The sequence below is a fragment of the Heloderma suspectum genome, chromosome 5 (assembly GCF_057233095.1).
Source record: "Heloderma suspectum isolate Gila_16-S chromosome 5, 16-S_ref, whole genome shotgun sequence".
Lineage (NCBI taxonomy): Eukaryota > Metazoa > Chordata > Lepidosauria > Squamata > Helodermatidae > Heloderma > Heloderma suspectum.
The window spans coordinates 1,816,492-1,844,115 of record NC_139462.1 but is presented as its reverse complement, the minus strand read 5'-3'; the positions used below and the strand labels follow the sequence as shown (position 1 = coordinate 1,844,115).

The 27,624-nt window shown below is 50.6% G+C and overlaps 1 protein-coding gene across 2 annotated transcripts; it reads left to right on the top strand.

Annotated features, from left to right (window-relative positions):
- The first annotated feature begins 6 nt into the window (after positions 1 to 6).
- LOC146343482 (alpha-internexin-like) lies at positions 7 to 21,896 on the top strand. 2 transcript variants are annotated; one of them, XR_014792552.1, is made up of 4 exons: positions 595 to 1,599; positions 2,869 to 2,950; positions 18,632 to 18,756; positions 21,032 to 21,896. XR_014792552.1 is itself a non-coding variant. In XM_084860162.1 (3 exons), exons 1-2 carry the CDS (start codon positions 595 to 597, stop codon positions 2,905 to 2,907), a joined length of 1,044 nt encoding a protein of 347 aa, XP_084716288.1. In that variant the 5' UTR covers positions 7 to 594; the 3' UTR covers positions 2,908 to 2,950; positions 7,667 to 7,887. The 2 variants fall into 2 exon arrangements, 1 of the variants encoding a protein (XP_084716288.1); XM_084860162.1 differs by lacking the exons at positions 18,632 to 18,756; positions 21,032 to 21,896 and adding an exon at positions 7,667 to 7,887 and having other exon boundaries at positions 7 to 1,599.
- Positions 21,897 to 27,624: the final 5,728 nt, after the last annotated feature.

Below are 27,624 nucleotides of genomic sequence, written 5' to 3'. Positions count from 1 at the left end.
AGCCGTGTCCCGGGCAGGGCCGCCCTTCCGGGCCTCCGCCGCAGCGGCTGTGCTGCAGGGCCGCCCCCGCCCCTGGCGGTCCTGTCGCGGTCCTCGGCGGGAAAGCGCTCCCGCCGCCGTGCGCGGAGCCCCTCGTGGGGCCCGCCGAGACGGGCCGCCCTCAGGAAATCCGTGCGCTGCTCGGGGGAGGGGCACCCTTCCCGCGACCTTGTCAGAAACGGGGAAGGCCCCCGCCCGCTCGCGGCTTCTCTCGGGGTGGATGGGAGGCTGCGGAGCCACCGGACCATCTCTGGCTCGTTGCGGGGCGACTGGCTGCCGGAACAGAGCGGGACACGAAAGGACTCCTGCTCGCCCCTCGCCCCTCCCGCTCGCCTTCGCTGCTCCTCCGCTCGGACAAACAGCAAAATCTCCTGCCGCTAATGCAGCGCGTCCTGATTGGCTGTCCGGGAGGCGGCGGCGGCTGCCCGTCTATAAAGGGGGCTGTCTGTGCCGCAGTTCGCAGTCGGCGCGGAGACGAGCCCGGCAGGCAGCCCCTCCCGCGGGAAGGTGGGCGCGCTCGGAGGTCTGCCCAGCGCCCCTCCTCCTGCGGGCCGGATGGACTCCGAAGCGTCTGGCTGGCGCAGGCCTTGGGGTCGGTATCGCGGCGGCGTGCGCTCCGTCCGGGTGAGCGCCGCCTCCGCCTCCCCGGGGCCCCGGCGCTCCGCTCGCCTCTCGGCTCCCTCGGGCGCCGTGGCCGACCCTTTGGCGCGCCTCGACCTGGCGCAGGTGAGCAACCTGGACGCCGAGCTGCTCGGGCTGCGCGCCCAGGAGAAGGAGCAGCTGGTGGAGCTTAACGACCGCTTCGCCACCTACGTCGAGCGCGTGCGGGACCTGGAGCACCGGAGCCGGGCGCTGGCGCTGGCGCTGGAGGCGCTGCGGCGCCAGCAGCGCGACCCCGCGCGCCTCCCGCAGCTCTACCAGCGGGAGGCGCGCGGCCTGCGGGCCCTGCTCGACGCCGAGAAGGGCGACACCGCGCGCCTGGAGACCGAGCGCGGCCGCCTGCGCCGGGTCTGCGGGCAGCAGCGTGAGCGGCATGCCCAGGAGGCGCGCCGGCGCCTGGAAGCCGAGGAGACGCTGCGGCGCGTCCGGCGGGAGGCTGCCCAGGCCGCGCTGGCCGCCTCCGACGCCGACGGGGCGGCCGGCGCCCTGCGCGCAGAGCTCGCCTTCCTGCAGAAGCTCCTGGGGGAGGAGCGCGCGGAGCTGGCGGCACAAGCCGAGCTGACCGGGGGGGTGGCGCGGGAGGGCGGCCGGGCGGCCGGCGCCGCTAAGCCCGACCTCTCGGCCGCGCTGCGGGATATCCGCGCCCAGTACGAGAGCCTGGCGACCAAGAACGTGCGGGCCGCGGAGGAGTGGTACCGCTCCAAGTTCGCGTCGGTGGCCGAGCTGGCCAGCCGCAACCAGGACGCCGTGCGCAGCATCCTCCAGGAGACCGTCGAGTACCGGCGGCGGCTGCAGTCGCGCTCGGCAGAGATGGAGACCCTCCGCGCCGCCATTGACGCGCTCCGCAAGCAGCTGGAGAGTCTCGAGGGCCAGCAGAGCGCCGAGGTGGCCCGCTGCCAGGTGAGGAGGGAGGCGGGCGGGCTCCTGCTCAGCTGTCGGGGCCTTCCCAGGGATGGCTGCTCAGGACTGTGCCGCCTGCTGCCTGTGGGCAGAGGCCGCTCCCGCAGTGGCGCAGATGGGCTCATCGGTGGCACCGCATCCCGACACCTTCCAACAGGCAGCCGTGCGCGGGATCTGAGCTCCATCGGGCCCTTCCTCCCACTGGGCTCAGTGACAAAAGTGGGGAGGGGCTGCTTCGGATGCGATCCCGCTGCCCTTCGAATGGAAGGGGCAGTGGTGCCCCCTCTCTGCCCCCAGAGGAATGGGAGTCCTACCCTTCTGTGCAAGGAAGGGAAACCCGGGCACCGCTTCCCAGCAGATGCCCAAGGTCTCCATTTTGATCAGTGTGTCTTTGGGGCCATGTGGCACTTTGCTGCAGTGAATTATAAGTAAAGGCACAAAGTAAGCAAGCCCTGGGTATTTCATTTGCGCTCAAGGGTCTCTCATCTTTTTCTACTGAGCTCTGTGTCTTATGCAATGTCTGGATTGTAATTAGGAAACTATGAAGGTGGTGGCAGGGGCGAGACCATCACCTTTCAAGAAGGGACGCCCATGCTCCCCCCCTTGGCTTTGTTCTCCTGCGTTCAGTTTGCTAGAAAAGCAAGAGCCTGTTGAAGTCTGTTGGGAATGTTGCATTTGTAGATAAATGGAAGAGTTTATAAAGAAGGATTTGGCAACTCAGTCTACAATGGCTTCCACCTCCCCTCTTCAGTCGGCCACGTGTTCCAGAACGACTCCAAAATCCTTCAGCCCTGCAGTGTGCTCTGCTACCCAGCCAGTACCCTCCAGCCCCAGCCAATTGCATCCTTGAGTGGCTGCCCTTGCCTTCTTTGTGGAATCACAATGGAGGCAAATTAGTGCTACTTTGGTGGGACTGTTAGACAGAGTGAGGGGACTGCCTCAGGTAGCTGATCTTGGGTGTGGTGCATAAGCATTGATACAGCAGGGCACACCTAGGATTGTGCCCTGGAACTTCTGACCTGTGTCCTGGATCTTTAGAGCTGCCCGAATGTCAACATCTGTCTTAATATAAGCCTACTTCTTCCCTCTGAGCTCAGTAGCTTTGCAGTTACTAGCAGACCTCAGGACTCATTCCTTAGCAGGCCAATAGGGAGTGTAGCATGAAGGAACTTGCCTTTTAAACTAGAGACTGCCACCTTTCCTTCCATAGTCTGCTCATTGTTATCCCCCCCCCCCTGCCTTTACTCATTTTTCTTCTACTGCTCTTAGGTGCCCACTGCAGGGAGCTTGCTTGCAATGTCACTTTGAAGAGGGAAGGAGAAGAGCAGGAAGAGAAATCTATGAAATACTGGTATGTTTCACACAGGAGCTGATTTTACTGCCCCAAACTGGAACTTTTTGCTTCTGCCATAGTTCAGTAGCTTCAGTACAACAAATAATTTAACCAGCCTCCACAAACTTCTTTCTTCCTCTCCACTTTAATTTCTCCCATATAACTGCAGGCAACAGATTATACCAAAAAGAGGATTAGGACTCTGTGATGTAATGATCCAGGAAGTCCTGGGGCTTTAAAATAGGGTTTACAGTTTTTAAAAAGCAAACAAAATTTAACACATTAAAAACCCACAGCCACCTCACTTCATAAAATTAATTTAAGTATATACAACCCTCATAAACCCTTCACAACATCCTAAATTCCTCTGAAGTGCTACCTGTCTGAATGGAGCAAGTTGGCTTGGGGAATTCTCTCTATCCCCACTTCATTTCTAATCACCATTCTTCTTTTCTTCTTTTTCCCTCCCCTATCCTGGTCTTTCTTCTCTATTCTGTCCAGGGCACATCTTGGGGAATTCTCAAGATGGGAGGGTGGTGGACAAGGGAAATTCTGAACTGGATTTGACTTTATACAAACAGACAAGAGGGTTTGTTTTCCTCCTCCTCCTCCTCCCCCCCCCCCAGATGTTTGAGAGAAGTGGATTCACATGGTTAGAGGGGAAGGAATCTGGGGATGTTTTGTTTGACAATTGCCATTATCCAGAACCAACCAGTTGGTTCACTGCAAGCACAGTCCATGGAGAGAAATCAAATCTAATGAAAGGTTGAACTTAACTAAGGGCACAACCCTATGGGGATAGGTGGCTGCCTTCGAACTCGAAGGTGACTGCTTGTCCAATGCTGGACAGGAGAAGCACAGAGGGGATTGTTCCCCCGACATGTCTCTTGCCTTGCATTTGCAGCTAGACAGCCAATTTCGGTTGTCTAGCCGCGGGAAGGCAGAGTGAGGGAGGAGGCTGCTGGACGACACATAGGATGTGTCATACCAGCGTTTCCGCCCTCCCACCCCAGAATGCCCCATTGTGGCCACTCTGCACTCTTCTTCGGAGCACAGACCTCGGTGTTGTTCTGCACTGCCTGTGAGGCAGCGCAGAAGGGAGGGAAGGTCAGTTCTCTGGGAACCGACCTCTGAGCACAGGCCCTGAGGTTGGTTCCCGGAAAACCACATAACCTATGGCTGTCTAGCCGCTGTCTAGTGGATAGGATTGCTCCCTAACTGTGTTTATTTAAACATTATAAGTGTTACATCTTTACAAAACTTCCTTAAATACAATGTTCTTGGTGTAAACTAAACTTTGACTGGGTTACTTTTAACTGTAGGTGTCTCTTAATCCCTTCATGAGTTGTTTACAGGTCATATGTTACTGGTATATCATGGTACTTTGGCCTGCACCTGTGTTTATAAATGTTTACATACATTTTTTGTGTTCATATTTCATTTTGCTCCAATTTGCAATTAATTGTTTGTTTATTATACTTGACTTTTTTGCTATTAAAAATACAGCTTTATAGTACATTGTTATAGAAGATAGCCTAATTCTTTAAAAAGAAAGCTACATGCACATAAATTAACTCCTGACTTTGAATTATAGTGAAAACTGTTGTCATTTGTGGAATCTGCATGTCAAGAGCTTTCCAATGAAGTGTGTTTCATGAGAACTGGTCAATGGGAAGGCAGTCAAAACGGGATGACCAACTGACTCCTGACTTTAAGTTGCATATATAAAACAGGAATGGCAGGAATGGCAGTGGTAGAGCACATACTTCACATATAGAAGGTCCCAGGTTCAATCCCCAGTGTCTCCAGTTAGGGCTAAGAAAAAATCTTGCCTGAAACCCTGGAGAGCCACTGCTGCCAGTAAGTGTCAATAATATTGGGCTAGATGGACAAAGGGTGTCACCCAGGATAAGGCAGCATCCTATGTTCCTGTGAATGGAAAGCTTTAATAAAAATGTGGGTAGTGGTGGTGAAGGGGAGAGAAATACTACTCACTTATACAGTGCCATGCATGTCTACTCAGAAGTAAGTCATGTTCAATGGGGCTTACTCCCAGGAAAGTGTACATAGGATTCCAGCTCAAGTTACTTTGACAGGGAGGATTGCAGCTTGATCTTCCACACGTTTATTCAGAAATAAGTTATAGAATCACAGAATAGTAGGGTTGGAAGGGGCCTGCAATGCCATCGAGTCCAACCCCCTGCTCAATGCAGGAATCCAAGTCAGAGCATCCCTGACAGGTGGCTGTCCAGCCTCGTCTTGAACGTCTACAGTGTGGGAAAGCCCACCACCTCCCTGGGTAATTGGTTCCATTGTGGTGTTGCTCTAACAGTCAGGAAGTTTTTCCTGATGTTCAGCCGGAATCTGGCTTCCTGTAACTTGAGCCCATTATTCTGTGTCCTGCATTCTGGGATGATCAAGAAGTGATCCTGGACTTCCTCTCTGTGACAACCTTTCAAGTACCTTTCAAGTACTTGAACAGCACTATCCTATCTCTCCTCAATCTTCTCTTCTCAAGGCTAAACATGCCCAGTTCTTTCCATCTCTCCTTATAGGGCTTTGTTTCTGTCTTCAAGGGTATTCGCTATCCCACCCAATTTTGTGTCAGCTGCAAAATTGACCAGCATTCCCTGCACCACCTCCTACAAGTCATTAATACAAATGTTGAAGAGCACTGGGCCCAGGACTGAGCCCTGCAGTACCCCACTCGTTACACCTCCCCAGTTTGGGAAGATCCCATTGATAAGCACTCTTTGAGTCTGATTCTGTAGCCAACTGTGGATCCACTGGATCGTTGTTTCATCTAGCCCTCTTTGAGCTAGTTTGCTCATCAGGAGATCATGGGGCACTTTGTCGAAAGCTTTGCTGAAGTTGAGGTATATGATGTCCACAGCATTCCCACGGTCCACAAGGGAAGTTACTTGAACAAAAAAGGAGATCAGATTCGTCTGGCAGGATTTGTTCTTGACAAATCCATGTTGGCTTCGAGTAATCACTGCATTGTTGTCAAGGTGTTTACAGATGGATTGCTTGATAATCTACTCCAGAATTTTCGCAGGGGTTGATATCAGATGGGCTGGTCATAGAATCATAGAACAGTAGGGTTGGAAGGGGCCTACAAGGCCATCAAGTCCAACCCCCTGCTCAATGCAGGAATCCAAGTCAGGGCATCCCTGACAGATGGCTGTCCAGCCTCATCTTGAACGCCTCCACTGTGGGAGAGCCCACCACCTCCCTAGGTCATTGGTTCCATTGTCGTATTGCTCTTACAGTCAGGAAGTTTTTCCTGATGTTCAGCTGGAATCAGGCTTCCTGTAACTTGAGCCCATTATTCCGTGTCCTGCACTCTGGGATGATCAAGAAGAGATCCCGGCCTTCTTCTCTGTGACAACCTTTCAAGTACTTGAAGAGTGCTATCCTATCTCCCCTCAGTCTTCCCTTCTCAAGGCTAAACATGCCCAGTTCTTTCAGTGTCTCCTCATAGGGCTTTGTTTCCAGTCCCCTGATCATCTTTGTTGCCCTCCTCTGAACCCTCTCCAGTTTGTCTGCATCCTTCTTAAAGTGTGGTGCCTAGAACTGGACACAGTACTCCAGATGAGGTCTAACCAGTGCTGAGTAGAGGGGAACTAGTACTTCCCGGGATTTGGAAGCTATGCTTCTATTAATGCAGCCCCAAAGAGTATTTGCCTTTTTTGCAGCCACATCACATTGTTGGCTCATATTCAGCTTGTGATCGACAACAATTCCAAGATCTTTCTTGCTTGTAGTGTTGTTGAGCCACGTATCCCACATCTGGTAACTGAGCAGGGGGTTGGACTCGATGGCCTTGTAGGCCCCTTCCAACCCTACTATTCTATGATTCTATCTTCTGCTGGTTTTTTCTTTTTCTTTTTGCATGGACACTAGCTTCAGTGGTGAAGGAAAGGTATTTAGGACATGCTCAGTGTTTCTCCATAACTTATCCTGTCTTGAAAACCGACTCCTTGGCTGAATCTTGGCGAAGTCTTGACACAAATTAAGAAATTAAGCTATGGGGAGGAGGAGACAATGAGAGCTTGCAATTAACAAGGAGGAGTTAGAGAAGAGTTGCACAAAACTAAACATCAATTTTAATGTTCCTGGTGGATAAAAGAATGAGAAGGGATTATTGTAAAAAGAATGGGGAGAGGGAGACTGTAAGTGCTCAGTGGTGAGAGAAATGCATTCTGTATATGCTCAGAGGCATTCTTTATTTCACTGTTAAAATTGGTGAAATGTAAATACTAGTAATTCTAAATTTGCATTATAGTTATAATTCAAAGTTGGGAGTCAGCTGGTCATCCCTTTTTGACTGCCTTCCCATTGACTGATTCTCATGAAACACACTTCATTGGAAAGGTCTTGACATGCAGATTCCACAAATAACAATGGTTTTCACTATAATTCAAAGCTGGGAGTTTATTTATGTCTGTAAAGCTTCTTTAATATCAAAAATGTCAAGTATGATTAATCAAACAAATGAAATACGAACACACACAAACAGGCTCTGTACACCTTTGTAAACAGAGGTGCAGCCCAAAGTACAATGATATACCAGTAACATACAGCCCATAAACAAATAATGACGGGATTACGAGACACCTACAGTTAATAGTAACGCAGTCGAAGGTTGATTATTGCTCAGAAAGGAAGTCTCTAGCTGTTAATTTTAACAAAATAATATTTAACAGTCTCTGTACATTTTTATAAACACAGGTGCAGGCAAAAGTACAATGATATGCCAGTAACATACAGCCTGTAAACAAGTCATGAAGGCCATGATTGGCAAACCTCAAGATTCAAGTTGCTGATGGTCCAGTACAAAGACGTTACAAGGGTTGCCCTGGAGTTTACACCAAGAACACTGTATTTAAGGAAGTTTTGTAAAGATAAAGATGTAGCATTTGAATGTTTCAATAAATGCAGGTAATTAAGTTAACCCCTTCATGGATCACTGTCTTGTTGTGGCGAAGGGGCTTGCGTAACTCAGTGAAGCCATAAGCTATGCCGTGCAGGGCCACCCAAGGCGGACAGGTCATGGCGGAGAGTTCTGACAAAATGTGGTCCACTGGAGAAGGAAATGGCAACCCACTCCAGTATTCTTGCCAAGAAAACCCCATGGAACGTATCACAAGGCTAAAAGATATGACGCCGGAAGATGAGCCCCTCAGGTCGGAAGGTGTCCAATATACTACTGGGGAAGAGCAGAGGGAATTTCCAAGTAGCGCCAGAAAGAGTGAAGAGGCTGGGCCAAAGCTGAAAGGACACTCAGCTGTGGATGTGTCTGGTGGTGAAAAGAAAGTCCGATGCTGCAAAGAACAATATTGTTTAGGAACATGGAATGTCAGATCAATGAATCAAGGTAAGCTGGAGGTGGTCAAACATGAGATGGCAAGACTGAACATCGACATCTTGGGAATCAGTGAACTAAAATGGACAGGCATGGGCGAATTTAATTCAGGTGACCATCATATCTACTACTGTGGGCAAGAATCCCTTAGAAGAAATGGAGTAGCACTCATAGTCAACAAAAGGATGGGAAAAGCAGTACTGGGGTACAATCTCAAAAACGATAGAATGATCTCAGTATGAATCCAAGGCAAACCATTCAACATCACAGTAATTCAAGTCTATGCCCCAACCACTGAGGCTGAAGAAGCTGAGGGTGATCGGTTCTATGAAGACCTACAACACCTTCTAGAACTAACACCAAAAAAAGATGTCCTCTTCATCATAGGGGATTGGAATGCTAAAGTAGGAAGTCAAGAAATAACTGGGATAACAGGCAAGCATGGCCTTGATGTACAAAATGAAGCAGGACAAAGGCTAATACAGTTTTGCCAAGAGAACACGCTGATCATAGCAAATACTCTTTTCCAACAGCACAAGAGGTGACTCTACACATGGACCTCACCAGATGGTCAATATCGAAATCAGATTGATTATGTCCTTTGCAGCCAAAGATGGAGAAGCTCTATACAGTCAGTAAAAAGAAGACCTGGAGCTGACTGTGGCTCAGATCATGAGCTTCTTGTTGCAAAATTTCGGCTTAAATTGAGGAACATAGGGAAAACCATTAAACCATTCAGGTATGACCTAAATCATATCCCTTATGAATATACAGTGGAGGTAAGGAATAGATTTCAGGGATTAGACCTGATAGACAGAGTGCCTGAGGAACTATGGACGGAGGTCCGTAACATTGTTCAGGAGGCAGCAAATCAATCCATCCCAAAGAAAAAGAAGTGCAAGAAAGCCAAGTGGCTGTCTGATGAGGCTTTACAAGTAGCTGAGGAAAGAAGGGAAGCGAAAAGCAAGGGAGAAAGGGGAAGATATATCCAACTGAACACAGAGTTCCAGCGAATAGCAAGGAGAGACAAGTAGGCCTTCTTAAATGAACAATGCAAAGAAATCAAGGAAAACAACAGAATGGGAAAGACTAGAGTTCTCTTCAAGAAAATCGGAGATCTCAAGGGAACGTTTTGAGCAAAGATGGGCATGATAAAGGACAAAGAAGGCAGGGACCTCACAGAAGCAGATGAGATTAAGAAGAGGTGGAAAGAATACACAGAAGAACTATACAGGAAAGATCTGAATGTCCCTGATAGCCATGAGAGTGTGATCACTGAACTTGAGCTGGACATCCTAGAGAGTGAAGTCAAGTGGGCCTTAGGAAGCATTAGTAACAACAAAGCTAGCAGAGATGACAGTATTCCAGCTGAGCTGTTTAAAATCCTAAAAGATGATGCTGTTAAAGTGCTGCACTCAATATGCCAACACATTTGGAACACTCAACAGTGGCCACAAGACTGGAAAAGGTCAGTTTACATTCCAATTCCAAAGAAGGGCAACTCAATCCATCCCAAAGAAAAAGAAATGCAAGAAAGCAAAGTGGCTGTCTGATGAGGCTTTACAGTAGCTGAGGAAAGAAGGGAAGGAAAAAGCAAGGGAGAAAAGGGAAGATATATCCAACAAAGGAAGAGTACAGGCAGATAGCACAGAATTGCAGGGATGGCATCAGGAAGGCTAAAGCTGAGAATGAGCTGAGGTTAGGAAGGGATGCTAAAAACAACAAAAAGGCTTTCTTCAGCTATGTGCATAGTAAAAGGCAGAGGAAAGAAATGGTTGTTCAGCTATTAAATAAGGATGGCAAAATGATGACAGATGACAAAGAAAAGGCAGAGGTGCTCAATTCCTACTTTGGCTCAGTCTTCTCCCAAAAGAGGGTCTATGACCCCCCCCTGGCAAAGGCGAAGTACAGGCTGAAGGGGCAGGATTGCAGCTTGAGATTGATAGGCATATGGTCAAGGAAAACCTAATGACTTTGAATGAGTTCAAATCTCCAGGGCCAGATTAACTGCATCCTAGAGTAAGAAAGGAACTGGCAGAAGAACTCTCAGAAACGCTGTCTATTCTCTTTGAGAAATCATGGAGGACGGGGGAAGTGCCAGATGACTGGAGGAGGGCTAACGTTGTCCCTTTCTTCAAAAAGGGTAAAAAGGAGGAACCTGGGAACTACAGACCAGTCAGTCTGACATCAATCCCTGGTAAAATTCTGGAGCAGATGATCAAGCAATCCATCTGGAAGCACCTTGACAACAATGCCGTGATTACTCAAAGCCAACATGGATTTGTCAAAAACAAGTCCTGCCAGACAAATCTGTTCTCATTTTTTGTCACCTCCCTTGTAGACCATGGGAATGCTGTGGACAGAATATACCTCGACTTCAGCAAAGCTTTCGACAAAGTGCCCCATGATCTCCTGATGAGCAAACTAGCTCAAAGTGGGCTAGCGGAAACAAGGATCCGGTGGATCCACAGTTGGCTACAGAATTGGACTCAAAGAGTGCTTATCAATGGGACCTTCTCAAGCTGGGGAGAGGTAATGAGTGGGGTGCCGCAGGGCTCAGTGCTGGGCCAAGTGCTCTTCAACATTTGTATTAATGACTTGGAGGAGGAGGTGCGGGGAATGCTGATCAAATTTGCAGATGACACCAAATTGGGTGGGATAGCTAATACTTTGGAAGACAGAAACAAAATTCAAAGTGATCTGGATAGACTGGAGCGCTGGGCAGAAAACAACAGAATGACATTGAAGAGGGATAAATGCCAAGTTCTGCACCTAAGAAAAAGAAACCAAATGCACAGTTACAAGATGGGGGATACGTGGCTCAACAACACTACAAGCGAGAAAGATCTTGGAATTGTTGTCGATCACAAGCTGAATATGACCAACAATGTGATGTGGCTGCAAAAAAGGCAAATGCTCTTTGGTGCTGCATTAATAGAAGCATAGCTTCCAAATCCCGGGAAGTACTAGTTCCCCTCTACTCAGCACTGGTTAGGCCTCATCTGGAGTGTTGTGTCCAGTTCTGGGCACCACACTTTAAGAAGGATGCAGACGAACTGGAGAGGGTTCAGAGGAGGGCAACAAAGATGATCAGGGGAGTGGAAACAAAGCCCTATGAAGAGAGACTGAAAGAACTGGGCATGTTCACCTCTATAACATGTGCCATTTTCATACAAATTTACTAAGGGAGGGGAAAGCAAATCACTGCCCCACCAAATTGGATAACTCCCTTTCCACATGAACCACTGCACCTATCCATCTGAAACTTTGCTGGTTTCTGAAGGACCTCTCTAGGACCTCTCAACTCACACCTGCCCCTACATCTGGCTTTTACCCGGGGGCAGGTGTGAGTTGAGGTTCCTCAGCACAGATGATGCACTTGCCACTTCGCAGTCTTCCATGGTTTCCGCCTGGAAAATGCAGATTTCCAAGGTGTGGTCTTCCTCCAAATTTTTCAGCTGCTGCGACTTCACCATGGTGGGGTGTGCTCTCTAACCATCCCTTGGGGTGACATCATGGTTTGTGGTGGACATGGGGCGGGCAATGAATGTGATGCCTTTTTCCTCCTCCCCTCTCTCCCTTCCCCTCCTGCTTCCCCTCCTGCCAGTGCTTTGCTGAGAGGGTGCAGTTGTGATGGGAGAGGGAAGTCGCACTTTGTGCTGCTGCCGCTGAGAGCAACTGTGCCTCTCTCCGCCGGTCCTCAGCAGAGAGGGATGCAGTCGCTCACAGCAGCAACAGCACTTGCCAGGCTCCTGCACTGCAGCAAAACTGTGCAGTAACTCGCCCTGTATGTCTGGCTTGTTGAGCATCCACAGCACAGGAACTGCGCAGCTCCAACCATGCAATGGACAAGCCGGGCGCCATGTAGATGGGGCCCTGGCTGTCTGTAATTTTAAGTACAATGGTCCACAAGAAACATAGGGAGATAAGTATGTATTTTGGGGGGAGACCCTCAAAACGTCAAGATTGTCTTGCACAAAAACCATGTGGCTAACATCCTGCCATTTGGCAGACATAATTTCCTCCAGTGGGGTAACTGATACTTTTATCCAGTTCTGCCAATAAATAAAAAAAGCTTTTGGAAGTTCCCTTTAAAAGAAAATCAAAATACAAAGGCACATAGTACAAAACCCCCTGCACCTATTTTTCTGACATTGAGCTGGCATAATCCTCTCCTAAGGGGCTATTATGCCTACAACTATCATTCAATCCTAGCCAAGAGAAAAACGTTAATGTTTTTAAATTTCCCATGATAGTCAACAGGAAGTACAAAGCCTCCATTTTCTGAAGGTTGACTCAGGTTCGGTACTGAGTTGAAATGGATTGATTACAAATTGGTCTGAGGAGAAGCAGGATATTTTCTGAAGCACTGAATTGGGGTTTTAGTCAAAGCGGGGGGCAGTGCACATGCAGATTTGCACTACAGACCTGTGCCCCAGCTCTTTAGGAACCTAGCACCGCCCTGCTTCAGATGTTCCCTGAAGCCAGTCAGCAGCATCGCAGGAGGCAGTGAGGTGGGCATCTTCCTGGGGGGTGTCTCCATGAGCGATTTATTCTGAGCTGGCTGTGTTTGGAGGTCGTTAGAGATATATGGCCATCCAGTAGCCACCCCAGAGCTTATCAGGGAAAAACTGGATTTCCTGAGACCACTTAAAGTCCGATTCTTTTCCCCAAGTCAGGTTTTCTGCAGTAAAGTTGCTGTGTGCTCCAACCCCCGCGTTGACCTCGGGTGTGCTAGCCCTGCCCAGGGGCGTGCCTTTCACCGGACCCGGGTCAAGGGGTGTTTCCTGTCCCTGTGTTTCCCAATTAGTGTCTACTCAGAAGTAACTCCCATTGTGCTCAATGAGGCTTGTCCCCTGAATGCACACACTGGAATTTACAGAAATTCTCCCCCCCCCAAAAAAAACACACATTTTAAAGCACCAATTCCCTAAAGGTTGTGAAGCGCTTGCTCGAAGCTGCGATTCTCCCTTGTTCGGTTTATTGCCATTCGGAAGTAACGACTTCCACCTTCAGTCATCTGATCCTACGCAGCATCGGGTTAGAAAGGGGGCTGGTTTCTCATCCCTTTGTTTCCCCTCCCTCTTTCCCAGCACAAACGTATGTGTGTCTACTCAGAACTAACCCCCATTGTGGTCAATGAGGCTTTTCCCTAAATGCACACAGCGATTCCCATGATCGAAATAACACATTTAGAGAGCCTTGATGTCGAAGCTTGGATTGATCACAGCAGGGCAGCTGGAACACCGTGTTCCCGAGAGGGTTGTTTATTTGAGGAAGTAAGGGGGGTTGGGGAAGCGGGAGAGAGAGAAAAGGAGATAGTTCCTGTCCCCCCTGTGTTTCCCAACACAAACCAATTTAGTGTCTACTCAGAAGTAACTCCCATTGTGGTCAATGAGGCTTGTCCCCAGAGTGTGGGGAAGCTTCTCTTATTCTCAAAGGAGAAAGGGGGGTAGCTTGGAGGGGGGAGCCTCTCTTATTGGTTGAGCAGCCCCTGCCAGTCAGATGATGTGCACTCCAACCCCCACCCAGAAGTATGTTCTGTGAAGTGACTTTTACTGGTATGATGGACTTGCTCATGGAGCCCTGCGCGGAGGAACGCCGGCTCCTTGAAAAATCTGGGTAAGCCACACTTGGCTTCTTCCGTCTCCTTCCCTTGTTGTGGAGACAGCCCCCTGGACCACGCTGGCCCACTCCCAGATATGGGAATAATAGGCCCCGCAGAGTTATTAAGGATAGCAGCCACTTTTCACCTTGGGAAATGGGCAGCCCTGTGGGCACGCACAGCACAGTCTTCTGTGTTTGTTTTTCTGACTGTATCACCCCACACACCAACCAGAGAAGAGAATCAGCGCAGCAGCCTCCTGCCTGTGGTGAGTGGAGTCAAGGCAGGTGCGTCGCCGCTTTTCTGAGGTGCCCCCACAATTTGTTTGACTTGACTTTTGTAATATTTAAACAGAATTTTCTTTTTTAACCTGATGGACTGGAAGAGGGAACAGTTGTGGGTGATGTAGGATCATAGAATCATAGAACCATAGAATAGTAGGGTTGGAAGGAGCCTACAAGGCCATCGAGTCCAACCCCCTGCTCAATGCAGGAATCCAAGTCAGAGCATTCCTGACAGATGGCTGTCCAGCCTCATCTTGAATGCCTCCAGTGTGGGAGAGCCCACCACCTCCCCAGGTCATTGGTTCCATTGTCGTATTGCTCTGACAGTCAGGAAGTTTTTCCTGATGTTCAGCCGGAATCTGGCTTCCTGTAACTTGAGCCCATTATTCCGTGTCCTGCACTCTGGGATGATGGAGAAGAGATCCTGGCCTTCCTCTCTGTGACAACCTTTCAAGGACTTGAAGATCACTATCATATCTCCCCTCAGTCTTCTTTATGAAGGCTAAATATGCCCTGTTCTTTCAGTCTCTCTTCATAGGGCTTTGTTTCCAGTCCTCTGATCATCTTTGTTGCCCTCCTCTGAACCCTCTCCAGTTCATCTGCATCCTTCTTAAAGTGGGGTGCCCAGAACTGGACACAGTACTCCAGATGAGGCCTAACTAGTGCTGAGTAGAGGGGAACTAGTACTTCCCAGGATTTTGAAGCTATGCTTCTATTAATGCAGCCCAAAAGAGCATTTGCCGTTTTTGCAGCCATATCACATGGTTGGCTCATATTCAGCTTGTGATCGACAAGAATTCCAAGATCCTTCTCGCTTGTAGTGTGGTTGAGCCACGTATCCCCCATCTTGTAACTGTGCATTTGGTTTCTTTTTCCGAGGTGCAGAACTTGGCATTTATCCCTATTCAATGTCATTCTGTTGTTTTCTGTCCAGCGCTCCAGTCTATCCAGATCACTTTGAATTTTCTTTCTGTCTTCCAGAGTATTCGCTATCCCGCCCAATTTTGTGTCACCTGCAAATCTGATCAGCATTCCCTGCACCTCCTCCTCCAAGTCATTAATACAAATGTTGAAGAGCACTGGACCCAGGTCCGAGCCCTGCGGTACCCCACTCGTTACCTCTCCCCAGTTTGAGAAGGTCCCATTGACAAGCACTCTTTGAGTCCGATTCTGTAGCCATAATGTGTCCTTACCAAACTCTTTTCAGCTTATTTTCATCTCCCACACACACATTTATTTTCAGCTTTTTATTCATCCCCCCCCCCCGCAATTTGCCCTTTCTGTTTAATGGGTTCCTGCAGTGGTGCAGAGGAATGTGGGCTGGAAGGGCAGTGTCCCCTTGGTTGCGCCCACCATTTGCTGCCCTCCCCACAAGCAGACCACCCCTGCAGGGTAGCCTCAATAAAGCCAGGAGAGCCGTTCCCGTGCACACTGCCCCTTTGTATGGAGGACAGCGGTGCCTCTGACACCGGGACGCCACCACCTCACAGCCCCTCCTTGTATGTCGGGAACAATCCAGCTGCATAGAAACAGGGATCTAGATTGCCTGCACAAATCATGGCCCATTTGCTGTCTCAGACATCTGTAAAGAATTCCTATAGAACTGGTGTCACCCCCAAAGGCTGGAGTAGAGCAGGTGCAGCATCTGTTTCTGTCAGAGGAAAAGAGGGCAGACCATAGACTCATAGAACAGAAGGGCTGGAAGGGGCCCACAAGGCCATCGAATCCAACCCCCTGCTCAGTGCAGGAATCCAAGTCAGAGCATCCCTGACAGGTGGCTGTCCAGCCTCGTCTTGAAGGCCTCCAGTGTGGGAGAGCCCACCACCTCCCCAGGTCATTGGTTCCATTGTCGTATTGCTCTTACAGTCAGGAAGTTTTTCCTGATGTTCAGCCGGAATCTGGCTTCCTGTAACTTGAGCCCATTATTCCGTGTCCTGCACTCTGGGATGAGCTAGAAGAGATCCTGGCATTCCTCTATGTGACAACCTTTCAAGGACTTGAAGAGTGCTATCCTATCTCCCCTCAATCTTCTCTTCTCAAGGCTAAACCTGCCCAGTTCTTTCAGTCTCTCCTCACAGGGCTTTGTTTCCAGTCCTCTGATCATCTGTGTTGACCTCCTCTGAACCCCCTCCAGTTTGTCTGCATCCTTTGTAAAGTGTGGTGCCCAGAACCGGACACAGTACTCCAGATGAGGCCTAACCAGTGCTGAGTAGAAGGGAACTAGTAGAATCATAGAATCATAGAATAGTAGGGTTGGAAGGGGCCTACAAGGCCATCGAGTCCAACCCCCTGCTCAGTGCAGGAGGTAGTACTTCCCAGGATTTGGAAGCTATGCTTCTATAAATGCAGCCCAAAAGAGCATTTGCCTTTTTTGCAGCCACATCACATTGTTGGCTCATATTTAGCATGTGATTGACAACAATTCCAAGATCCTTCTCGCTTGTAGTGTTGTTGATCCAAGTATCTCCCATCTTGTAACTGTGCATTTGGTTTCTTTTTCCTAGGTGCAGAACTTTATCCCTATTAAATGTCATTCTGTTGTTTTCTGCCCAGCACTCCAGCCTATCAAGATCACCTTGAATGCTGTTTCTGTCTTCCAGGGTATTAGCTATCCCACCCAATTTTGTGTCAGCTGCAAATTAGATCAGCATTCCCTGCACCTCCTCCTCCAAGTCATTAATAAAAAATATTGACGAGCACGGAGCCCAAGATTGAGCCCAGCAGTACCCCACTTGTTACCTCTCCCCAGTTTCAGAAGATCCTACTGATCCTACTCCTCTTTGAGTCCAATTCTGTAGCCAACTGTGGATCCACTGGATCCTTGTTTCATCTAGCCCACTTTGAGCTAGTTTGCTCATCAGGAGATCATGGGGCACTTTGTCGAAAGCTTTGCTGAAGTCGAGGTATATTCTGTCCACAGCATTCCCACAGTCCACAAGGGAGGTGACTTGATCAAAAAAGGAGATCAGATTAGTCTGGCAGGATTTGTCCTTGACAAATCCATGTTGGCTTCGAGTAATCATGGCATTGTTGTCAAGGTGCTTACAGATGGATTGCTTGATAATCTGCTCCAGAATTTTCCCAGGGATTGATGTCAGACTGACTGGTCTGTAGTTCCCAGGTTCCTCCTTTTTACCCTTTTTGAAGATAGGGACAATGTTAGCCCAACTCCAGTCATCTGGCACTTCCCCCATCCTCCATGATTTCTCAAAGAGAATAGACAGCGGTTCTTCCGCCAGTTCCTTTCGTACTCTAGGATGCAGTTCATCTGGCCCTGGAGATTTGAACTCATTCAATTAATAAAGTTTTTTCTTGACGAAATGCTTATCGATCTCAAGCTGCAATCCTGCCCCTTCAGCCTGTACTTTGTCTTTGCCAGTACAGGCAAAGGAGGATCCAGATCCAAGAAAGAGCTGTAGTGACTGGTTCAGTTCAAACAGGGGGTGGGGAGAGTTCTGCTCTCCTGTCCCCTCTTTCTGCTCCATTCCACCTGGGCTCCCTGACCCACACCCACTTCCCAGCCTACAACCACATGGGTGCTCCCCTCCTTGCACACAGCAAATGCCCCTCCTGTCCTTGGCTTCATGGGAGTCCCCCACTCGGTCACAGTTTTCCTTAGCTCCACCTCCCCTCCTGCTCTCTGGGCTCCCCATTCTCAGCTTCCTGGCCAGCCCAACCTGCTCCTCTTGTCTCTCAGCCCTGTGGAAGGTTTCCGTCACAGCTGATCTCCCCCCTTTTTTCTACCGCAGAAGCTGCCATAGTGGGAATCTCACTCCAGGCCATTGAGCGCCACGGAAGCTCAGGGGGTGGGGCCTTCAAAGCCAGCCAGTTTTTAGCCAAATGGCTGCACTTGGGAAATATGTTAAAGCAATCTGTCCATCAGTATCAGAGAAACATTGAGTTACTGCTGGCCAGTTATGCTGGATCAGGCCTCCATCCCTGTACTGAGAAAGGGTGTGAACAGGGAGGGTGTCCCTGCACCGTGCTCATGTCTCACCTCTCAAAAGGGCCTCCGCGAACAAAGGCAGGGGGAGGGCTGTGCTTGTATTCAAGCTGCTGTAACATGGACCTGCAAGGGGCAGCGAACACTGGCCAGAAGTGCTAAGGATTTGCTACCATTTCACGACAGAGACACAACACTGTTGCCCCATGGAAGCAAGAGCCAGAGCCCTCTCCTCTCCCGCCCCTCCTGCCACAGCTCCTGGTGGCTATGTGGTGGCAGTGAATTGGCCGAATCCCTCTGGGGAATGTCCCTGGGCAAGAGGGGAGGACACAGGCGGAACGCCATTCGCGGGGCATGTGCGCGACTTGCTCCCTGGCTCCAGGTGTGTGTGAGGAACCCCACGTGCTTTCAGGGGACGATGCTTCCGTGGAGGCAGGGTGGGGTATGGTGGACAGTTGGGATTTTTGACTGTCGCCTCCTCTTCTGCCCCCTCCCCCAGGAGAGAGTGGTGGAACTGGAGCAAGAGATCTCAGAGGCCAGGGGGGAAATGGCCCGATACCTGCACGAGCACCAGGAACTTCTGAATGCCAAGATGGCTTTGGACATAGAGATAGCTGTGTACAGGTATGGCCAGCAGCGAATCCCCCTTCCCCCAACACACACACACACACACACACACACACACACACACTGTCAGGCTGCATCAGTAGTGCGGCTGGGTAATCTTAGATGCTCGACTCAAAGGTCGCACAAGCCCCCCGCTTCAGATGGCTGCATCACTTCACTCGGAACAGCGGCCTCCAGCCCTGCTGTGTTTGGGCCCTCATGCGGAGTGGGGCCTTGGACTTTGCCCCAGGCCCTGCCCTGCTCTGCTGGCATCCCTGGCCTGGAGGGGCCCTGCTTCTGGTCCTGCACGTCTCACACATTGACCCACACAGCCCAAACTGGGCCTGTGGGCCTGCATGTGTTTCCAGCTAATGGAATGTAGAATTCTTCGATGCTGAAAAGATGGGAGGGCAAATAGTCCTTCTCCAAGGGTATTTACAGTCTCTAGAGGGCAAGAGGTACTGACAAGGGAGCCAGATGCGGGTGGAAGGGCAGGGTCCTGAAAGACTTAGCTGGAGGGAGAAGGGGAAGAGAAGAGGGGCGGGGCGGGGCGGGGCAGGGCAGGGCTGGTGGGAAGGGGAGGAGAGAGGGGGCTGTTCCCGGAAGAGGGAGCAGCCTGGAAGAAAGGATGGTGACCCAGAGGGGCAAAAGGGAGGCGACGGCCAGCTTCCATGCAAAAGCTGAGTTTAGACGCCCCTCACTCCACCATTGGGCTGCCCTCATCTCGACTGGGGAACCGCCCCCTTCTTGACCCATGACCCATTTCTCTGGTCAAGGCGGTGGCCGCATTAGCAGCGTGCTGCCCAAACACCAGGTGGGGATGGCCGTGCCGCAGGCTGCATGCCTGGTCCAGCGCGGTGAGCAGCAGTGGCCCCACCACCACCAGGCCAAGTGGGAAGTTGCGCCACGCCTGCCCGCTGTCCCCCGCTGCCCCACCACTGGGCCCTCCCAGGGTGGGACGTTGATGGCTGCGGAGCCTTCCTCAGCCCAGGGGCGGCCGCTCGCTCCTGCTTCCAAAGGAGCCTGGCCCTGTGAGGCGGAGGCGCATGCAGCTGCTGACCGGCTCCCTCCCCACAGAAGAGCGACACCTGCCAGGTTATTCCATGGGGCAGCGGCTAGGGCCGGGGCTGGGCGTGGGAGTGGCAGCAGCCTAGAGGACCCTGCTGTCGATAACCAGGGGCTCCGTCCAGCGGCCTGCTCCTTCCGAGTCCATGCCGCCGCCACTGCTGCAGCTGGGTGGCCGGGGCCGTGCAGGGGTTCTGCTGACGCACCGTCCACCCCAGTGCCTGGCGCTCCCCCTGCACCAGCTAGGGCCATTGTGGGGCTGGCGCTGAATCACCCCTGGCTTCCTGGTCTGGGGGATTTCAACGCATGTGCTGAGGTGCCCTGGCAGGACTGGCTCCGGGAGCCACGTCCACCAGGGTGACGGTGGGGCTGTCCCAGCAGGCATCTGGCCCTCTGTTGTCACCCCAAGGCAGCCCCCGCCTCCTATCCCGCTGCTCCTTTGTTCTATCCCATCAGCAAGGCGTGCGAGGGAGCTGCCCTGGGGGAAGGGGACCTGGACCCCTGGCAGGGAGCGGTAGCCCTGGAGAACCAGAGAACCTCACCCACGCCTTCCCACTGGCCTTCACCCCCCATGGCCACCTCCTGGCACATGCCAAGGCAAGAGCAGCCCTGAGGCAGAGAGTCCCACAGGCTGCTTCCACATTGGATTCACTTTGGGGCACAGCGAGAGGCCTGTTGCCGGTGGTAGTCCTGGGGAGGCTGGATTTTAGTAACCCCGCTTTCCTCCTCTTTTCCAGGAAATTGCTGGAGGGGGAGGAGATCATAGAATCATAGAATCATAGAATAGTAGGGTTGGAAGGGGCCTACAAGGCCATCGAGTCCAACCCCCTGCTCAATGCAGGAATCCAAGTCAGAGCATCCCTGACAAATGGCTGTCCAGCCTCGTCTTGAAGGCCTCCAGTGTGGGAGAGCCCACCACCTCCCCAGGTAATTGGTTCCATTGCCGTATTGCTCTGACACTCAGGAAGTTTTTCCTGATGTTCAGTCGGAATCTGGCTTCCTGTAACTTGAGCCCATTATTCCGTGTCCTGCACTCTGGGATAATCAAGAAGAGATCCTGGCCTTCTTCTCTGTGACAACCTTTCAAGTACTTGAAGAGCGCTATCATATCTCCCCTCAGTCTTCTCTTCTCAAGGCTAAACATGCCCAGTTCTTTCAGTCTCTCTTCATAGGGCTTTGTTTCCAGTCCCCTGATCATCTTTGTTGCCCTCCTTTGAACCCTCTCCAGCTTGTCTGCATCCTTCTTAAAGTGTGGTGCCCAGAACTGGACACAGTACTCCAGATGAGGCCTAACCAGACGTGGTGGAGCTGTTCCTGGCAACCCCTGATGAAGTGATTCTGCTGGCAGCAACAGCGCCTCCGATCAATCACCCCTGGCCAGTCTTCCCCACATCCCCACCATGGCTCCCCCGCCCCCTGTTCTCGGTGGATGAGCAGCTCCTGCCCGGTTTGCCTTGAAGCAGGGATCCCCACGGCCCAGCCCCCCCCATGCCCAGCAGTCTTCCCTTCCCACATGACACATCCTTGCGGCTGCTGGACCATGAGACGCCATTGCTGGTGTGAAGGGGGTCGCCCCCATAGCTGTGGTGAGGCAGCCCCCCTCCTTCAGGGCCAGAGAGCCTCTGACCCTCCAGTCCATTTGAGAGCAGGAAGGCCTCATGCAAAGGCCCTCAGCGCCCCTCTCCCACCCTCCACGGAGGAAAGTATGTCCAGAGAATACGAGCAGGGGTCCAGGGGCTCAGCTAGGATAAGTCTGGCAAGCTGAACTTGGACGTGGGGGCGGGGGACCATGTTTGGTTTTGCGGAATGGGCCCAAGATCCTAGGCAGATGAGGAAGGTTCTGCTGAAGGAGTTCTGATGCTGGGAGGGTAAGCGGAGAGAGGTGGCTGAAGTGTGTGTGCGTCTTGGGGTGAGGGCAGAAGCAACACTGACCTCCATTTAGGACCCTCCCCAGGTTGAGCTTTGTCCCTGGGGTCTAGGAGTTTTAACGGTGGGCGTCTTCAGAAATTCTCCTGCTAGATGGGAGCAGCTGCTACCACTCCTGCGGATTCTAACCGCCCAGAGAGCTTCGGCTATTGGGCGGTATAGAAATGAAATAAATAAATAAATAAATAAATAAATAAATAAATAAATACTGTGCGCATGTGATATCCTGGCACTGCCCATCCTGCCCCCCCTTGAATAAATGGCACCGCCTCTGCCCTCCTTTTCCCCTTTCCTCAAGCGCTGTGCCCTGGGAAACCAGAGCCACAATCACACATGAACCCCCTCCAGATCCTGGGGGGTGAAACTGCATGCCCCTTAGCCCCTGTCATGGACAATACCGCTGGGCCTGAGGGAGAGCTGCAGTCTGGTCCCCAGAGCACCCCAGTGTCTGGTGGGTGCTGGAAAGGCTGCCTCTGCACTTGCAGTAAGAAGCTGCCTGTTGAACCTGCTCTCTGCAACACCCCCCAGCCCTCCCTCCCCCACCTGCCAGGAGGACTCACCCAGAGCTGGTATCCCAGGTTGCAGCCTTCAAACACTGAATGTATGTGTGCGGGGGGGGGGGGGATTGGGCAGGGGAGGCAGGTTAAGGAAACATCACTATCATCTCCCTTCCCAGACTGAACGTACACTGAGGCTGTGTCGCTGCAAAAGCAGCTCACAGACCAGGGTGTAACTCATACACACACACCTCTAGCCCCTCCTTTCCAATTAGTGTGCAGTGGAGGGGGGTGGGATTTGTAGTGCTCCTGAATACATCCCCTCACTTTACCCCACGCTGTGAAGCCACATTCTTGCCTCTTCCTGTCCTCCTCCTAAGGCTTAATGGTGGAGGCTCTCTTCCCGCCACCAATACTCAGTCATAGATTCTGGTAACCCATAAAACCCTGCTACGAATGGCGCCCATTTCTCAGCATTTGGGGATGGGGCTAAATCTGATGCACACCCCTAATGCACATGGTGGTGCAGGATTGTGAACTGTGAGGTCAGAGGGAATTGAAATGCAGAAATACAGAAGGTGATAATTACCTTATTAACACTGGCCATTCACAAAATAATTGTTGGGAAATAACACGGCATCCTGGCATTGGGGAACTGATCAACAGATGCAGCATGTGTGATAAGAAACCTTTGTCCTTGTTCAAGTCACAGGAGACGGAGTTGAATGTCTTGATAAATTGTTGTTTGGCAATTCCACATTGGTACCTGTCTTTGAAATTCCTTCGTTCAAGAATGGCCACCTTACAGTCATTGACTGGGTGTCCTGGGAGGTAGACGTCTCCCCCACTGGTTTTTTAATATTGCCGTTGCTGATGTCAGATTTGTGTCAGCTTATTCTTTTGCATAGAGACCGGGCTTTCTGTCCTAAGAAGAGTGTGGTGGGCACTGCTGCCCCCTGTTTTTTCTTTCTTTTTAGCCTGGCCCCCCTCTAATCCCCCCTCTCCCAATCCTCCCTTGCCTGCCCTGGCCATTCCCTCTCCCGCTGGTGCCCACCCCCTCCTTGTTGGGCTGGACATGGCGCTTGTGGCTCAAGGCTGCTTCCAGGTCTCCCCTTGGAGGCCCCTTCTCCTAAGCAGTGCCAGCAGTTTCTGCTCCCCCCGCTCCTTGTTCCGAGGCTGTGGAAAAGTGGATCAGCCTCCAGTGCTTGCTGTGGCGTTCTGGGTATGGGACATCTGGGTGTTTGGGTGGAGGAGAGAACTACACAGCGGCAGGGAATGACCCCCCCCATCTGCCTAATAAAGCCAGTGGTGCCCATCACCAGCTGCTCCCATTTCATGTCTGTCTGTGACAAGGTCTGATCAATAAATAACTGTGAGATCAATCAGTGTCTGGGACTTTTGTGGACAGGAGGTGAGGATGGAAGACGGAGCCCCCCTGCCCCCACTGCCTTGGGCCTGATGAAAAAGAAATGTCAACCTGGTTCTTGCCAATATATTGATGGCAGTGTGGGAGAATTGAATTGGCATACATTTGCAGAATCGTCATTAAACATACATTGTCACATATATTTGCACACATGGGTTAAGATTCTAACGACCTACCAATGTCCTCATAGAATATTATAATCATAGCAAAGTTAGGTCAAGCAGTTTGTTAATCTTAAGTATGGTGGAGCTTGGAAATGTGCAAAAAAAGACATGCCTAGCAAAGTACAAGAACAGGGTGGTGCCGGGTTCTATGATTAAAGCTGAATATACAAAAATAATGTAGGTAGAGTTCAGGAGGTTTCAGTGGAAACGAGTATTATCTGGAAAGGGGCATACAGCTTACGTAGGTAGAACATGGGCACGGGAAAGGCTGGGACAATTAGGAACAAAAAGCGAACAGAAGTCCAAACACATACCATGACCAAATTAGGATTTAATCTGTTTTAAGGGCTTACTGAGAAAAAGATAGGGTTAAGATCAGGAGGGGTCACTTCTGGCCTCTGGAAATCCAGGAAACCGAGGTCCCCACTACTAGTGAGTGCAATTGACCTAGCTTGGAGATGTTTATAAGACTACCTTTTAATGTTTCTTTATTCCTTGGTGTGAGTGCATGATTCTTATATCTTTCTAATACAACTTCTGTGATTCATTGATAAGGGTCTGTAACATTCTATTCCAGGAACAGCTGGCTGCACACAAGCCAAGTGTTTCCTCTGTATCGGGTACAGGCTGGGATGCTGGAGAAATCCGCAAATGAATTTGGATTTCTATGCAACTGCCCAGCTGGACAGGCTTTTTCTGAACCGTGCCGATACCATGGACTTGCAGGCTGGTTTTTAACTGTAACCAGGGGGTGGGGGGTTGCACAAATGTGCATTTGCAAACAGGAACTAAATTCTTGTACATCCCTAAAGATATATATCTGATTCCAGCCATGCGTGGATGACAGAATGAAGACACCAGGCAATCTGGGAAACAGAAACGGGATGGATTTAACAAAATCCGTACGTCCCTAGGCACAGAACCTCCAGCATGGGGGCCAAATCCACCCCTCGGGGAGTCTCCATCCAGCACGCTCGGATTCCCCTGGTGTTGGTGTTTCTGCCTCTTCTGCCTTCAGCCCCACCCACGACTGGAACGTGCCCCCCCCCCCGCTTCTCCAGGATGGAATTTGGCCCTCAGGTTCAACACCTCCGCTCTATAGGGCGAAATTAGTAGGACTCTCAGAGTTAACGTGGCATCCCCATTATTTTGGCTGCCCTCTGACTGCAGTCGTAAATGCAAGTATCTTCCTACCGCGCCTCTCCCGGATCTCAAGATGCTCTTGCTCAGTGGCCTGCGTTCAGATGTGAAACGGGGCGGGGGGGGGCAGGTGGCGCCTTGTGGGACCTGCAGCCTCCCTTCCACGCTGGAGCCGAGAGCAGCCGCCGAGAAGACGCCCCCGGCAGGGGCCGGGGCGCAAGGGGCGGCGGGAGCCGCCCTCGCAGCCTGCCCGTCCCGGCCGGGGGAGCCTGCGGGGGCGCTTGCGCTGCCCTCTGCTGGAGCATCTCCGTCGTCGGGCCCGGTCGCTGCAGGTGGCCTCTTGCTGCGCCTTGCTGCTGTCCTCGGCCAGCTGCTGCGACGTCGATCACGTGGCGCCCTTCCTTGCTGGAACGCGCTCCCGGTGGCCCAGATGAGGTGATGCCACTTTCGCCTCAGAAGAATCCTGCAAGGTGGGTTTCTGCTGCCTGAATTATGGCGAAAGGGTGGGGGGCCTTAATGAGACCCGCAAGCTCCTCCCCCCTCCAATTTTACAAATCACCCCCCCCCCCCAGTAGCCTTCTTAAAAAAATAGTTAAGGAGGCTGACACAAGATACAGGGGATGGGTGCGCCCCACCCCCAATAATGTGAGCACTAGTCTGCAGCAAGCTTCATGGCTGAACTGGGATTTGAACCCAGGTCCAACTCTCTGCCCTGAACTACTACCCCTCAGGGGTGTGATGTGGTGAGTTTCTGTTCTGCTTCTCCCTGCAAGCCTAGGGGTATGTATGAAACACACACACACACACACACACACACAGAGGTGGAAAGGTAAACCCAGGGAAAGGGTGGGAGAACATTTTTTGATCCATTTTTTATTGTGATTTCAACAAAACCAACAAACAAAAACATAACAAAACCAAAAATTTGAAAAGATAAGAACATATTCTAAAGTCCTCAGTTTCAAATATTACAGCATTCAGCGGGGGTGGGGGAAGAATAGATTGCACATAAAGTTCAGTAAAAGCAGACCAGATATCCAAATATAAGTCCATTCGCAAGTGATGCCTTTATACCACTCTTTCAAATGTTGCTGGTGCTGTTAAGTCTTCAATCCATTGCATTATAGGCAGTGAGCTTTTATCCTTCCAGTATCGTAGTATCCATCTTTTAGCAGCCAAGAGGCCATGAAAGATCCATTTACGCTGACCGTGTGTTACCTTTCAAAAAGCAGGTAGAGAGTTTAAAAGAACATGTACATATTAAAGAGCTTTCCAGTACAAAGTTTATCTGTATGATAACTTCCTCTCAAAAGGAGGCAACTATTGGGAATTTCTAAAACATGAATAGAATCATAGAATAGTAGTAGAATAGTAGGGTTGGAAGGGGCCTACAAGGCCATCGAAGAATAGAAAAAGCATTAACTGCATTACACCTCCAACAATTAGCTGAGTTTGACAATCCTTTGTTAAAGAGATGATGTGGTGTCCGATAGTCCCGAAACAAAAGGTTTTGATGAATAAGATGAAAGTAGAGGTCCATAGAGATATCAGTTAACGACACCAAAACAGCAATCCATTGATTAGACAAAATAGGACATTCCAATTCCCTGTTCCATTCCTGCTATAGATCCTGTGTATCATATTTATTCACTGATAAAAAGTATAAGCATGAATCGTGGGTCGATATACCTGATCAGCTTCAATAAGTGTTTCCAATAGCGAAGGAGACTGTGAGGCAGTAGCAGCAGGACTGAATCTAGATACTAACAAATGTTTCAGTTGCAAATACTGCCATTCCACTGTAGCAAACAAATCAAATTTAGCTCCCAAAGTTGAAAATGGCAGCAACTCATAATCAATACCCAATAATTGATTCACAGTAAAGATCATTTTATCTGTCCAGATCTGCCACAGAAACATTTTCTTTCCTATTCTTAGATCTGGATTTCCCCATAAAGTCAATTTGGCATGGGAAAATGGGTCAAACTGTAATTGGCGTGACATTATACACCATGCATCTCTAACTGCCTAGATTATGGGAGGGGCTCTATCTGCCTTAATATGCCGAGAACCTAACGTCATCCATTTGGAGAGAGGCTCCAGACAGGAGGATTCTGACCAAGTTGGAAAATCAAATCTGAGAGCATCTCTTGTTGTTGTTGTTCAGTCATTAAGTCGTGTCTGATTCTTCGTGACCCCATGGACCATAGCACGCCAGGCCTTCCTGTCCTGCGCTCTCTCCTGGAGTGTGCTCAAGTTCATATTCATTGCATCGGTGATGCTATCTCGCCATCTCATCCTCTCCTGTCCCCTTCCCCTTCTGCCTTCAATCTTTCCCAGCATCAGGGTCTTTTCCAGGGAGTTTTCTCTTCGCATTAGGTGGCCAAAATACTTGAGCTTCGGCTTCAGTATCTATCCTTCCAATGAGCACTCAGGGTTGATTTCCTGTAGGATGGACTGATTTGACCTCCTTGCAGTCCAGGGGACTCGTAAGAGTCTTCTCCAGCACCACAGTTCGAAAGCATCAATTCTTTGGCGCTCAGCCTTCCTTATAGTCCAGCTCTCACAGCCATACGTTACTACTGGGAAAACTATAGCTTTGATTATACGGACCTTTGTTGGCAAGGTGATGTCATAGAATCATAGAATAGTAGGGTTGGAAGGGGCC

What these genes read in the sequence shown, in the direction of transcription:
- LOC146343482 (XM_084860162.1), top strand. Translation starts at nt 595, where the DNA reads ATGGACTCCGAAGCGTCTGGCTGGCGCAGGCCTTGGGGTCGGTATCGC. An exon ending in CCGAGGTGGCCCGCTGCCAG is followed by an intron (nt 1,600 to 2,868) that starts GTGAGGAGGGAG and finishes TACTGCTCTTAG; the next exon opens with GTGCCCACTGCAGGGAGCTT.